This window comes from Stenella coeruleoalba (genome assembly GCF_951394435.1).
Source record: "Stenella coeruleoalba genome assembly, chromosome: 5".
NCBI lineage: Eukaryota > Metazoa > Chordata > Mammalia > Artiodactyla > Delphinidae > Stenella > Stenella coeruleoalba.
The window spans coordinates 85,250,785-85,265,960 of NC_137150.1; the positions used below are offsets into that span (position 1 = coordinate 85,250,785).

The following is a 15,176-nucleotide window of genomic DNA, read 5'->3' on the forward strand; positions in this document are numbered from 1 at the left end:
CAACTTGTTTTCAGAAAATGGGCTGTGTGGAGTGAGTCATGTGGCTATTCGGGAAGAGAATTCCAGACAATTCCATACGAGAATATCCAAGTGAGCCCAGAATGTTTGAGAAGGTTGAGAAAAAGGTGTCTGGAGTGAATGAGGAGAGAGGTGTGGGAAAGGAGGTGGGAGAGATAATAGGGGCAGGGCAGGACAGGTAGGACCTTGTGAACCACTGCAAGGATTTTAATATTTTTACTTGGAATAAGATGGAAACTTCTGTTCAGTGACTGTTCTATTCTCAACACCAGAGGTTATAGAGATCAGTAATAAAAAATTAAAAACTGAAGGCTTCATAATCCCATTTGGGCCCATGAATAATCTGAGGAGGGGCAGATCAGAAGGTGTAGCCAGTTGGGAAAGATGAGTCCCTTTGACACAGGAATTTGAAGTAGATGAAAAGACAAGAGAGCAATGTGCATTCTAAGTGAGGAAAGTTGTAGGTGAAAAGTCACAGAGGAAAACCCAACTGGTAACGTAAAATCTCTTATCATCTTCTTGCAAAAGCTGTTCCTCAGAATGGTAGTGGTATTGGTATTATTCATTTAATAACAGTGGGATCTGGTGAACAACCTGACACTGACTGTCTTCTTTTAGAAATGGAAGAAACAGTCAATCAACTAATGGTCAGCAAGTTTGGCCGTGTGGTCAACCTAGAAGCCCTTCAGACACTTTCTGTGAATACAACACTTGAAGAACTAAAGATCAAGAAACTTCGAAAGGAGCTATCAAACGCAAAGGAAATGAAGATGTGGGAGGTTAGGATGAGAGGGCAGGTGATCCACTGGGTGGAGGCAAGGACTCCTGGTGAGCTTTCAGTGGTTCCTGCAAAGCATCTGTACACCTGGAGGCACGTGTGTGAGCCCCACTTGGTTCCTCGATGATCTTAAGCCTGTCTCGGCTTTCTTACCATTCACTTAGTTGAGCCACTGGTCTATCTTGGGATGAAAGCACTAGCATTGGGTCTGGGATCCAGGATTCATGTAAATATGATGGCAAAATGGCATGAAAGATTACAGAGAGATTCTACTCTGAGGTCTGCATTAAGGTATAAACGTTCTAATAGTGTTAGACATGAACTGCTATACTCTGAGGACCTAATTGTATTATTCTAAATAGCTTTTGATGCTATTTCCATTCTGGAAATTAGAAAAACATCTCTGAGTAATACATTTTATAACAAAGTATCTACTATTTAGCTGGTAGGGTCTTAGAAGGTATTAAATGCCTACACTGTTCCCGGAGCCATGAGATGAGGCAGTACCCCAGTGACAGCCTGATTCAGAGACAGGAACTTTTACAGAGATTTTATAAGCCCACAAATAATTATGGCTTCTCCAGTTTTCTGTCTTCACAGTAGATAGGGAAGGAGGAGAGGTTCCTAGCGCTAATCTTTTTTTTTTTTTAATATTTATTTATTTTCCTTATTTGTTTTTTGGCTGCCTCAGGTCTTAGTTGCAGCACACGGGGTCTTTGTTGAGGCATGCGGGATTTTTTTGTGATGGTGCAAGGTCTGCTCGGGTTTCTCTCTAGTTGTGGCGTGAGGGTTTTCTCTCTCTCTAGTTGTGGCGTGCCGGGCTCCAGGGCACGTGGGCTCTGTAGTTTGCTGCGCGTGGGCTCTAGTCGATGTGCGCAAACTCAATTGTTGTGGTGCGTGGGCTTAGTTGCCCCATGGTATGTGGGATTGAACCTGTGTCCCCTGCACTGGAAGGCGGATTCTTTACCACTGGACCACCAGGGAAGTCCCTCCTAGTGCTATCTTGTCTCATCGAAGATTTGCCACTGTACCGTGAAGAAACAAATTACTTCAGTGTTCGTGTCAGTGGGATGGTCCCTATCAGGGTAGTGCTGGAGATAATATGTGCTATCTAAAATAATTTGTTGGAGTAGTAGGAGAACAAAGGAAAGCCACTGGCACATGTATGGCCATTCAAGCGGGTCACCTTGAGGATCCTGGGCCAAGACTGGGGAAAAAGCAATACAGGAACATTTCCTGCTTAAAGGATGATTCTCCCTTTTAATGAATGAATACCATCACTCAGTATGCACCCTAATGTCATTGCTCAACAATGGAGTGATGTCTATCTTATTTTTACCTACTTTCATCCTGCTTACATTCTTCTTTAATCAAACCAGACCCAGTGCACTTGCTTCTGATACTATTGGCTTATTGTATTTTTCTATGTGCACATCACTCCATTTGCCTGGTGGTTTTGATCAAATCATTCATTTTTCTCTGCTTCCTCATTCACTTAATCCATTTTGCATCTTTCTGCCCCGGTAGGAAAAGATTGCTCAAATGCGACGGGAATTGATGATGAAGACAAAAGAACACACCAAAAAACTTCATCAGATGAATGATTTATGTACTGAAAAGAAGAAACTTGATTCTCAGTTGAATATTCTACAGAACCAACAGGTATGTTCCTTTTCTTCAGACCTTTTGTCAGAATTGGGGATGTTCTATAAAGGGAATATCAAGTGCTGGCTTTTAAACAAACCTTGATCTTGGACGTTTCTGGCCCACTTGGGTCCCTGAGGACAGAGTTGATACCGTCTATATTAAAATGAGCCTGAGGGACTAGCTTTACTGTATGCCTACTGGGTACCATGAATTCATACAAGTACTAATTAAGGGATTTGCCTTGGCCCTTGCAGATGTAGGGTTACTTAGGTATAAATAGTGACATCAACATGCTCCCTGAATTTGGTGTCAAACATCCATTTCCAATACAGGTTTACTTCCTTTGACCTACAGGGGGCCTCCTGAATTATGGGAGGCCACATGTTACTTATTAAAACACTTGTTACTTTTTAGGGCTTTCAACTTGCTTTTATATAATACTTATTGAGGCTAACCTAGTAGTACTTAATACAGCATGTGGTGGATAATACTTATTTATAAAGTTTCACCCTATTTAAGCCTTGCCTTCTAGGGACATAACACACATGGCATATTCTGAACTATGTGCTATAATCTTTTAATAGTACCTGCAAAAATGCTGTTTTCTTTTTTTTTTTTTCTCTTGGTTTTCTTTACGTGCCCAGGAAATGTTCTAAGCCAGGGGTTCTCAAAGTGCGGTTCCCCCAGATCTACAGAATCAGAGGCTGTGGGGGAGGGGTCCAGCAATCTAGAACAAGCCTTCCAGCTGATTCAGCTGCATGCTAGAGCTGAAGAATCACTGGTCTAAGCAAAAGTCCAAAAGAAAGAATGAATAAGAGGCTCTGGGAGGTTTACAACTAAAATAGAGAGGAAGCCTAGAATCTGAATATCAAAGGCCCTTTATCCACTAAAGAATTATTGAATGAAGGGTCACAGCAGTATTCAAGAGCGGTGATGCCTAGACAGACTCTTCACAGAGTCGTCAGGGAGTAAACATCTGTTGACTTGATGTGCTTTGAACGTCCAGATACCTTGGAGAGGAAAGAGTTTGGAGGCAGATCAGTTGACTGGGAAAGGGAATTGATTGTGTAGGTCTCTTTACATAGTATATCTTTATATATATAGTTTTACATGTATGGTCTCTTTCCATTGGCTGTCTCATTGAATCTTCAAAATACCACTTTCCAAAGCTCAGAGTGGTGAAGTAACGTGCTCATGCTCTCAGAGCTAATGCGTGGGGAAGTTTCTTTTTTTTAACATCTTTATTGGAGTATAATTGCTTTACAATGGTGTGTTAGTTTCTGTGTATAACAAAGTGAATCAGCTATACGTATACATATATCCCCATATCCCCTCCCTCTTGCATCTCCCTCCCACCCCTCTAGGTGGTCACAAAGCACCGAGCTGATCTCCCTGTGCTATGCGGCTGCTTCCCACTAGCTATCTATTTTACATTTGGTAGTGTATATATGTCCATGCCACTCTCTCACTTCGTCCCAGCTTACCCTTCCCCCTCCCCGTGTCCTCAAGTCCATTTTCTACGTCTGCGTCTTTATTCCTGTCCTGCCCCTAGGTTCTTCAGAACCAATTTTTTTTTTAGATTCCATATATATGTGTTAGCATATGGTATTTGTTTTTCTCTTTCTGACTGACTTCACTTTGTATGACAGACTCTAGGTCCACTGACCGCACTACAAGTAACTCAGTTTCGTTCCTTTTTATGGCTGAGTAATATTCCATTGTATAAATGTGCCACATCATCTTTATCCATTCATCTGCTGATGGACACTTAGGTTGCTTCCACGTCCCTGCTATTGTAAATAGAGCTGCAGTGAACGGGAAGTTTGTTTTTAAACTGTCTGACTCCATAGCTATTACTCTTACAACAATCTAGGCATGGATTGGGATGAAGATGGCAAGGACAAAAAACCAACAGTCAAAGACATTTCAAAGTAAGAAGAGCCAAAATTTGTTTGGATATGGTAAAGAGAATGAGGGAAAAGCTAAGGTGACTTCAGAGTGACTGACTGGGCATGAGGGGCCGTGCATTTAGCTACAAGTAACCAAAAGCCCCACTTTTGAAGAGTAGCTTAAACAAATAGGGGTGCTTTTCCTCACTTAACAAGAAGTCTGCAGGAGATGACTGAGGGGTTTTAGTTTAGTGGGGCTGTGATGTCAGGGCCAGTATCTCTGTGACTCTCTCCGTGGCTGAAGTTTCCTTCAGAGTCACAGACAGCTGCCCCAGCTCTGTGGTTGCTGCCCAAATGCCAGACTCTTGTGTCCCTTTCATTAAGAAAGCAAATGTTTTCTGCTACATCTACTTAGCCACTCCCAGCTGGAAAAGAAAGTGGCTAAGGTTAGTGTTTAGTTTTCACAGCCCCTGAAGTGAAGGTGGGCAAGGGAGAAGAGGCAAGAAGGTACTGGGGGCTTCCCTGGTGGCGCAGTGGTTGAGAGTCCGCCCGCCGATGCAGGGGACACGGGTTCGTGCCCTGGTCCGGGAAGATCCCACATGCCGCGGAGCGGCTGGGCCCATGAGCCATGGCCGCAGAGCCTGCGTGTCTGGAGCCTGTGCTCCGCAACGGGAGAGGCCACAACAGTGAGAGGCCTGCGTACCGCAAAAAAAAAAAAAAAAAAAAAAAAAAAAAAAGAAGGTACTGGGTAATGACAACCCCTACTTATGAGGAAGGGCTGCCATAGTAAGTGGGGTAACAGACAAATCATGGGCTTTTGGCTTCAGGTAACCTGGTTCTCATCCTGCTTCCAGTCCTTAATATTATAGTGACTTGGGCCAGTTCATAAACCTGTCAGTTTCTGTATCTTTAAAATTGGAATAACACCACCTGGTTCTGAGTTGTGAGGATCACATGAGGTTGCAGACATAAAGCACCTGGCACGGAGAAGATAACGAGGTGTTATGTCCCTTCCTTTAATGCACGTTCAGATTTATTGAGCGTCTACTTATGTAACAAGTTCTAGGGCGGATGCTGGGTAGAGTGGTGAGATCCAGGCATATTGGGCTCTATTTCTAAGGCACAGGATCTAGCAAGAAAGATATCAAACAAGCACTTAGGTCAAACCATAGGAAACTGCTACTTTTTAGGCTAAAAAATGGTCACATGTCACAAATTTCAAATGGTTCAGTCTAATAACTACAATGATGAGTGATGGATGATTTGACAGAACGTAGAACAGGAACCCTAACCCAGCCCATGGGGTGAAGAAATCCTCCCTAAAACTGATGTCTGAAACATGAGCAGGAATTGGCTGGGCAGGGGAAGAAATCAGATGAGGGAATAAAGATTTCTTTCTTGGAAAACAAGATATGGGCTGTCTAGGAAAAGGAGGTACCTGGCCTTTTAGAATTCCAGCGATGAGCCCTGTAGGGTATGAGTGACTGATAGCTAGCTTCATGAGTTACCCTCTAAAGGGGATTTGCATTTTAAGAGTTGCCTTATTAGCTCAAAGGGACACCTTTCCAATGGTAGGATTTCAGTGGAGGACTTGAAGGCATCTTAAAATCAGGAGCGGTGGCTCTTTAAGTCAGGCACACCTAAAAGACAAATTAAGACAGGGGTGTTTCCATAGTCCAAATGGTGCTTAAAGCAGGGAGGTGTTTTCTCTCAACAGGGCAATGCCTTCCAGGGCCCCCGGAAAGCAGATATTGTGGCAAGAGAGAAGGTCACTGAATTGATCCAAGTCCAGGCCGAAAGGATTATGGCCTTAAAGGAAGAGGTTGCTCTTTTGCGTAAGAAAGGTGGCCTTGTTCTCCCCCCCATTCACTCTCCACAAGAGAATGAATGAAGCCCGTGGGCCTTAAGTTTGCTTTTTTCTCAAATCCAGCCAAGATTTCTGACACTTAATTCAACAGATGTTCTGTTTCCTTGTCGCCTGCAACAATCCTACTGTTTTAAAGTGAACTTATCTGAAAGTCTAAAACCGCATCCAGTCATGTAGTTTTAATAATTTCCCCCCAACTGCTTATGTTAAAACTGACTACAGCACCCAACAGCTACTTATTATTGAACTGAACCAATGCAGATGTGTTTGCAACCAACTGGGTCAAATATGAAGTCTTAGGAGGCTGTTACCTTAAATCGCCAGAAACCATCGGTAATATATCCTGTTTCAGGAAATTTGTTTTTTGGTTATCTGAATTCTTAGCCATTAGCAAGAAAATCGATCATTCAACAAACCATGAGAAAACTTCCTTTTCTTGGTCGTTGGATCCTTGGAAAATAAACTTTGATGTTATCAGGTATTCTCTGAGAGGACACAAGAGAACAAAAACTATTTTGCCAACAATATCTGAGAAAAATGCAATTTAGAATTTTGACATTGTTAACTTCATAAAGCAGTTATTTGAGGGGTCGGGATTCAGGAAATGCAGACAGAAAGAGCAGAGCAGTTTGCTTTAGACTGGCATAAAGCAAAAAAATAAACAGCTTCCTGAATCACCCATAGTTTTAGCAACCTCCTCAGCTCTGGGTGGAGCACAGAAGTGTGTTTTGCAAAATGGTTGAGAAGGAGGCTCTTTGAAGGTGTCTGCAACTCTACCAGTATTCTAAGCACTTCCTATAGTTTCTCATGTCCTGTGCCATTTTCTTTGTTTCTACTTGAGTCATTTGCTGGTTTTGATATAGATCAGGAAGTAATGAAATAGATCCCATCACTGAGAGATCAACTCTAATAATCACTTTTGATTGTATATAACATTTAAACTAATTTGGGAGTATTCTTTTGGTTTGGGGGTAAGAATGATTTCACTGATATTTGGATTCCTGTTAGTACTAGAACATAGCACTTTAAATTCCGTGCTCTATGGGTCCATTTTAATGAGCTACTCCCTTGAGGCCATCCCAGAATATGAATTGGTTACCGAAAAGGAAAGGGAAAGGCGGCAATGTTGCACCAATGTAGAAAGTGACCTCAGCAAGGTCAAGTTTTCGTAACCTGTCTAGCCTGCTGATCTGTCCCCCAAAATTATAGACAGGACTTGGGGTTTTTTGTATGTTGGAATATATATATATATATTACAGGGGGCCACTTGGCCTATTGTGTCTCTAAGATCCTTTCATACTCCTATTTGAGAGGTCCAAATAGCTCACTGTTTGTGCCCATCACCACAGAGCTCTGATGTAGCAGCTTTTCTGCTGGAGAGCACCCTTTACCACATTCTCTGCTGTACACCCTAAACTATGTGTGTACACCCTTAACTATGTGTGCCCTTCAAGCATTTCAAAAACATGTGCTAGTCACAGTTCTGAGTGATTTACCTACTTAGTTATTCCTGCATAAAAAATCACCCCCAAACATAGCTTCAAACAACATTATCTCACCCAGTTTCTGAGGGTCAGGAAGCTGGGAGCTACTTAGCTGGGTGTTTCCAGCTCAGGTCTCTTACGAAGTTGTAGTCAAGCTGTGAGCTGGGGCCGCGTCCATCTGAAGCTTGGCTGCAGCAGGAAGGGCTACCACCAAACTTACGTAACTGGCTGGCTACGACCTTGAGCGGCCGCCTGGATACAGTGGGTGGTCCCGGAGGAGACACTATCCCCTTGTTGTGGTGAGAGCTAGGGTAAAAATTACATTATTTTCCTGGGCCTCACTGTCAGACAAATGAGAGATCTGGATAAGCTCTGAGGCTTCTTCCCATTCTGAATCCTGAGATTCTAATTGCAGCAAGAATGAATTTAGTCTATGGATGAGTAAAACCAGTCAGGATTATTACTTTTTCCCAAACTGAACTAGACAAAAATCAATCACTGAAGTTTACAATATTAGGCATTCATACAGCATGTTTGGGATTTGACAATACAGTTAATTCATTTTTATTTTGAATTAGATAAGAAAGATAGCTTTCGTTTCATTTCATTGATCCCAGGCTTAGTCTTGAACCTATAGCAACTGAGTCTTCGGGAGGTTTAATAGCAAGCAGGAGAGCACCAGGGTGCAGCCCCGGCTGGGGGTGGATGGAAAGCTGTCCTAGTCTCCTGATCTAACTGTGCTCTGCCTCCTGCTGTGCCCTTAGAGAACGCAGCCTCACCTTTGAAAGAGGCCAAAAATCTGCCTGAGTTACTCGAGGATCAACTGTTAATGTCCCTTGGTTATTCTGAACCCTCGTCCATAGTATCATCAAATCTCAACATTGAAAGAAAAACTGTAGAGTCCAGCCCCTCTGTCAGAACTTCACAGGAAAAGGAGTTTCTCATTCCTGCCAACTCAGCCTGTCCTGTGTGGCTGTCCTGAGCCATGAGCTGAACTCCACACCACCACCAGCTCCTGCCCAACTAGGTCTTACTCTTCCTTTTGATTAACTTATATAGCCACTGCTGACTGAATCAGATTTTTAAAAGGCACTATAATAATTAACCTGAATCTAAAGAAATGCAAGATGTGATGAAACTGAATATCTAAGCTGTTTCCTTTTCTAGGCTAAAATTTAAAGGCCTGATGCCTAACCTTTTCCTCCTCTCCTGCAATTGGCTAAAGTAAATATGCACATTTATCTCATTTAACCTGCCTTAGAAGTGCTTTTTCATTCCCAGGCTTTTTTTTTTTTTTTGAGCGCTAAAAGCACTGTTGTCACATAAAACTGCTTTCTGCACAGCACTGGAACCATACCACTTCCATGAAGTTCACCAAAACTCACCTTGACAACCACTGGGATCATCAAGCATTAAGAAAACAGGGGAGTTTTTTTGTTTTCAAAAGCCAATGGGCTAGAAGTTGAGTTATAGCCCAGACCTGAGAGGTGAGATCTGTCCCCCTCCTGGAAGTGACCTCTAGGCCCTTGATGCCAGATTGTGTCTGAAGTCACAATATCTTTTCTCTTCTCTTCCCTGCTCTACGTCTCCTTTCCTATCATTTCCGTATTCCTACAGTCCTTCATTTCATTTCTTGAAATATTTTTAAAAGACTGCTTTTCTGAAAACCATGTTCCAATTTAGCTGCTGGACAGAGAAAGGATGCAGGAATCTCTTCTGGCCAGCAGAGGGCGCACTTGCCCTAGACCATCAGTCACCTCCTGGGGCTTTCTTAGGACTTTATTGTGACTGGAGTGTGAAGCTAGGGTCTGCCATTGATGACCCGGAAGAGGATTAAGTGTTTCAAGTGGCATTTCATCTGTAACTCAACTCTACTGAAATCTAAAAGGTACCTTTCCCTCCTGAAAACAGTTAAAGTGTGGTAGGGCTCTCGGCAAAAGGCTTCAGCCTCCGTCTACTTCCACTTGCCCGGACAAAGGTTGAGCCTGTGGTTGGACGGCAGTGAGTAAATGTTGATTTTAAACAACTAGTGAGTCAACTCCCCTGGCCACGTTGCTGTTTCTTTGGAAAGAAGGGAAGTGAATTTTACGAGGCACCATATGTTCACCTGTAGCACAGCACTTCACTAAATGGCATTTTGGAGAAAATACTTAGTCTTCAACACACACCTGTACAGAAAAGATGAGCCTCATTCCTTCCGATCTGACCATAGCTTTACCTCAAGTCCAGTCAGAGAACGGTGAATCTGCTTCTCCTCGCCCACTGTACACTGTGTCCCTCTTGGACTAAACAGTTACCACGCATCTGCATTAATGAAAACACAACTGAGAGTCAATATTTAAAAAGACAAAATTAGAAACATTTGCTACCTTTTCCAGACTTCTCCTCGATGGATCTGAAAACATCACAAGTGGATGTTTCTTCAAATACTCAGACTGAATCCTAACATCTAAAGAGAATGCTGACTCATACATGACTAAGCTGTAGGTTACAGGGAAGACTAAACATTTATTTAGACGTTACAGTGTTTATTTTTACAGAGATATGTTGCCACAGATTATTGATTCTGGAAGGTTTGTTAATGCTTACAGTACTATACACATCTTAGTCTAGTCTCACGGGCATCTTGGGAAAACGTTTCCTTTAGCACCAGATCCAGCCACTGTCACGGGTGGCTGCAGCCTCTGATCGCACGGCCCTGGCCCTTCTCTTGCAGTCACTGTGGACAGTGTGCCTAGGAGTCCTCCTTCCACGGGCTTCTCTGTGGGCCTTCTGCAGGGGCCCAGGCAGCGGCGGAGGGTCTAAGGGACGGGCCTGCCTCCTCAGTCTGTGCTGCTCTTTCCCGGTTGACTCCGGTTCCGTTGCGGCTTGCTTCCCACCTCAGACCTCAGTGGGGAGGATTCCCTATGTCTCTCCAGAATTATAAAAACATATACATTTATTTACAAGTGCATAAATATATAAATATGGCTATTATAGAAAAATAAATACCAATTTTCTCTCTTTTTTAAAGAAACAACAATATAGTGTCTTTCTTTCTGGGATATCAGCTTCTGCCTAAATTGTAGGAGGTGGTATTTCAAAAGACATGTGAACCGGTGGGCTGGGGGAGAGCCGCATCCCAAGTTCCTGCCCTACGTAGGCCCCCACGGGGTGCTGGGGACACCAGTCTCCTCTCCCCGCAGGGCAGGAGTCAGGACTGGCCACCTCTTCAACCGGTACGAGGCCCAAGCAGCACCGGGACCCTGAGGGGAGAGAAAAGTGGGAAACGTTAGAATCCAGACTGACCAGGAACTAGTGCTCAGCAGTACTGGGTCACCCTCTCTCTGGGCTCTCTCTGGGAGCTGGTTACTGGCTTTAGAGGAAGGACAGAGACCTACAACCACAAAAAGGACAATTACACTCCCTCTAAGTATGGGCCGCTTCTTACCCACGTCCCACCTGCACATTTCAGTGGTGAAAGCGTGGAGACCCTCATGCATCTACCCTATAACCAGGGGCAGATGACGTCACTGAGCCCAGGAACCGTGCAAGAAAGTCCTGCTCTCTCCAGGTGTGGGCTGCTAGTACACCCTTCTGCTATGCTTTCTGGCCATGAGCATCTCACAACTCATGCCCCCCGATGGAGGGAGTCCCGTGTGGATGCTACTGGGGTCTGGCTCTAGGAGGTACCTGTCTTAGAATTTCATCTCCCGGGGTCTGGGAGCTGCATGTGACCTGGATGCCACACCATGGAGGCTATAAGAAACAGCAGCTAATTCTCTGAACCAGCCTGTGCCCAACCAGGTATCAAAAAGATGGGCACAAAGAAGGACAATGGGCTGGGCGTGCTGTGCATCGAGTCCCTTGGAGGGAAAGTTCTCTGGAAGCACAGAGTTCTGATGATGTGAGAACTTGGCTTAATGATGGATGCAACCTCATTCCTTAATTAAGAGACAAGACCCAACAAAGCAAGGTACTTCGGAGTGATTAGAGAGTGCCTCTTAGTGTGATGAGAGGCGGCGGGAATTGGTGAGTGGCCTTGAGATGCTGAGACCAAAAGGGCTTCTTTCCCTGAAATGGAGAAGTGCCCGTTCTCTCAGCCTTTGAGGACAGAGCTTGCCATGTTGGACCCACCTGACACTCCCTGCAGATGTGCTGGGCCTTCAGCGGGGAAGGAGGTGGCCAGCTCCCCTTTGCACCCCCATCTCGGATATACAAGCTGTGGACGGTCTTTACCAAACACCGCCTTCAGGGACTGTTCTCGCCCCGCCTGCGCGTCACTCCCGGGTCGTGGACGCCTAAACCTCACCTCATCCCCAGCCTGTTCAGCCGCCCGCCCTGCCCTCAGCACTGACCTGGGTGAGAAAGAGGGTCCCACGTGGCTTCCAGCCCAGGACCCTGGGGTACACGCCTCATGCCGGGCTGGCCCGTGGCTGCTGGCTGCCCCTGGAGGTGGTGGCAGTCCTGCTGAGGCTGGAGCAGCTGGCAAGCTGAGTCATCGGGCAGCGTGTATAAGAGCGAGCCCTCGTCCGGGTTAGACTTGGGAGCCCTGCATGCACAAAACCAGGCGGAGGAGTGAGGCAGGGGCAGCGTGGGCCTGGATCCCACTGCCCTGGATACTCCCGTCTGGGGCAGCAGAGCTGGGCAGGGCTCAGGCGGGGCAGGGGCTGCTCCCCTGTGGACATCAAGAGGTGCCACACCATCGCTTTCACAGGCAATTCTAGTCTCCTTCCATGTGACTCCACGCGTGTCCTGAGTACATGAGAGGACGTGGGGCCTATGGGCAGAGCCAGCTGGGTGGGGCTGCTCTGGCCTGAGAAGCGAGGGAGGAATTGCTGAGCAGAAAAGGCATCATAACTGCAAACACAACAACTAACCCCCTTAGGCTAAGAGTCCAGGGGAGGGCTTCCCTGGTGGCACAATGGTTGAGAGTCCGCCTGCCGATGCAGGGGACGCGGGTTCGTGCCCCGGTCCGGGAAGATCCCACATGCCACGGAGCGACTGGGCCCGTGAGCCATGGCCGCTGAGCCTGTGCTCCGCAACGGGAGAGGCCACAGCAGTGAGAGGCCCGCGTACCGAGGGAAAAAAAAAAGTCCAGGGGAGCAGTTTGTCAGATGAGGGGATCGTGAGTGAAGCACTTGTGCTCACCTCTCAGTGATCCATGCTGGGTTTGAGGAACTAGTGAGAGAGCGAGCGCTGGGGCTCAGGGGTGGAAGGCAGGGAGGGGCCTGGGTACCTGGGAATCTGGTGACTGGGGGGGTCACGTCCACTGCCAAGAACCGTCTGCCTCAGCGTGCTGTCGGTGTCATCCTGCTGCTCAAACGAGGAACGAGAAGGTCACGTCAGAGAGTCCAGGTAACTTCCCCATTCGTTGTTCAGCAGGCCCAGCAGCCCGGGATTAGAGGCTAGAAGGGAGGGAGCCTCAGGAGGTGGCCCGGCCACGCCCTCCATGGTGACCCGTCCCTGCGTGCCCACACTCCCAGAACTACGTTACCTGCTGAAGCTCCCCTGGGTGGCGCTGCTGAGGCTTCACGCCTGGGTAGCCCATGGCAGCTGCAGGGCAGGCCGTATTCACATGTACCCCATTGGTACAGGCCCGTCCGCTGGTGCCACTGAGGTAGGGCTGCCCATTGGCTCGGTGGCCTGGGAGCCCTCCCAGTGGTACCATAGTGTATTGGCAGGAGGAGGGCAGAAGGGCACTTCGAGGAAAACCCAGGTCTGTTGTATGTTCTGGAAGAACAGAAGGATAGAGCTACGCTTAGGTCAAGGAGGCCTGGGGCAGCTTGAAAAAGTCCCACGTGAATCTCAGAAAACTCCTGAGGACTTAAGGTCAAATGAGGTAGGCGGGGAGTTGACATCGCGCCAGGGTAGAGAATATTCTTTCTCTCGGAAAATTCTTCCCGTCTCCCACTTCTTCCTAACATCTAGACTTTTTTTTTTTTTTTTTTTTTTGCAGTAGGGAGAGGAGACACAGGACCAGGATTTGGGAGAATGAAGTGGCAAGTTAACACAAGGAACAATATTTAAATGAAGCAAGTTGACCAGATGTGTTACCGTCTGAAGCAGAAATCAGTGGATAAATCAGATTAACCTAGGATTAGGGGGAAAGCTCGAGGGAGCCACAGACCTAGAGAGGCGGGAAGAGGCAGGGTCAACTGAAAGTATGAGTACGTGGTCAGACCTTGAGACAGTAAAAGAAAACAGAGCCAGCTAAGTACTGAGCTCCAGGGATGCAGAGAACACAGACCGACTCCCACTTCATCCTCTCCATCTGCCTGTGAGACGAAGGGAAGGCCCCATCTGTGAGTGTTCTCCGACTCTCTCCAAGCCCTCTGGGGGACCCACCAGGAACTTGAGCTCCCATGAGTGTGAAGCAGGGCGCCTGGGATCCTGCCCTGGGCAGAGGCCTCCTTAGGGACTGGGAGACCCCTCCTCCCCTCACCCCCGCCCCAGGCTCCTTCCCCTTGGTGTTGAGGACAGTCATTCACTCACTTTGCTTAGACCAGGCCCTCCACAAGCAGAAGGGGATGAAGGCAACGATGATGAGGACGATGGAGCCCAGGACGACCCCGACGATCAGGTAGGGCAGGTCGCTGGAGCGGGCCACCATGGCCCCTGTGCCCACCGGCCGCTCTATGGTTTCATGGGGTGGTAGCTGTGGCGGGGCCAGAGTTGGGGGTGGGAGTCGACCAGGCTGACCAGAAGACTTCCGGGCTGTTAATTGGGACAAAACTCACTTCAGCCTCTATTTCTTTGACATTTCCTTTCATGAAAAATAGGAAAACAATATCCTGATTCCATGGGTGTGAGAAACGGGGTCAAACTTGTAAGACAGGGCCTTCGGATGAGTGTGGTGTCCAAGCTCAGCGTGAAACTGACATCTAAGGTGAAATTGGGCGTCGCTGAAGACACTTGAGCCTTACACTTCGAAAAACACCCTGAGATATTTGTGGACCAAGCACTAGGGGCAGACTGGGTGTTTGGGGGCAGAAGTGGTATAGGGGTTTTCTAGAAGCATAGCTGGGGAACTTCTGGAAGAAAATATAAGAAGTACCTGAAAGCAGAAAGAACTGGGAATGGAAGAACTTCCCTGTGAATTTGCTATTCCCGGGTGCAGCGAGAGATGTGAAGTCCTAGGTCTGAGCTGGGGTGCAGAGCAGGGAGACGGGGTTCGGGGCTCACTAGGACTGACAGTGCTAGAGAAATGCCAATCCAAAAGTTTACGAGGTGGCAACCTCGGCACCTGGCTTTTGCTGTTATCAGGATGTATCTGACATCGTTAACTCCTTTTCGCAGCCGTCCTCCCCCGTGACTTTCTGATACTACAGTCTTCTGGGTTTCCTGTAACCTCTCTGCCGCTGCTGCTTACATTTCTCTCTTCCTGCCCTTTTCTTCCTGTCCTTGCCTCAGACACTGAGAAGTCTTCTAGTCCCTCTCAGACTACACTCTGTCTTCTTCTTCCCTCTATTCCTGTGATTTCAGCCTACATCCCAGTGACCGCCAAATACCCT

The 15,176-nt window shown here is 46.7% G+C and overlaps 2 protein-coding genes across 4 annotated transcripts in view; one reads left to right on the top strand and one right to left on the bottom strand.

The window, feature by feature from the left end:
* Nucleotides 1-6,238, top strand: part of CFAP44 (cilia and flagella associated protein 44) — a 134,092-nt gene extending 127,854 nt beyond the window's left edge. Inside the window, exons 33-35 of the mRNA XM_079922398.1 lie at nucleotides 637-797; nucleotides 2,324-2,458; nucleotides 6,050-6,238. Coding sequence (XP_079778524.1) covers nucleotides 637-797; nucleotides 2,324-2,458; nucleotides 6,050-6,223 — 470 coding nt within the window. The 3' untranslated portion in view covers nucleotides 6,224-6,238. The remainder of the gene's footprint in view (nucleotides 1-636; nucleotides 798-2,323; nucleotides 2,459-6,049) is intronic.
* A 4,501-nt stretch (nucleotides 6,239-10,739) lies between these two features.
* Nucleotides 10,740-15,176, bottom strand: part of BOC (BOC cell adhesion associated, oncogene regulated) — a 40,272-nt gene continuing 35,835 nt past the window's right edge. For all 3 annotated transcript variants that reach the window (XM_079922397.1, XM_079922396.1, XM_079922395.1), the window contains 5 exons: nucleotides 14,158-14,379; nucleotides 13,160-13,395; nucleotides 12,902-12,978; nucleotides 12,021-12,214; nucleotides 10,740-10,928 (listed from right to left, as the gene is read on the bottom strand). In XM_079922397.1, the coding sequence (XP_079778523.1) occupies nucleotides 10,741-10,928; nucleotides 12,021-12,214; nucleotides 12,902-12,978; nucleotides 13,160-13,395; nucleotides 14,158-14,379 (917 nt within the window). In that variant the 3' untranslated portion in view covers nucleotide 10,740. The remainder of the gene's footprint in view (nucleotides 10,929-12,020; nucleotides 12,215-12,901; nucleotides 12,979-13,159; nucleotides 13,396-14,157; nucleotides 14,380-15,176) is intronic.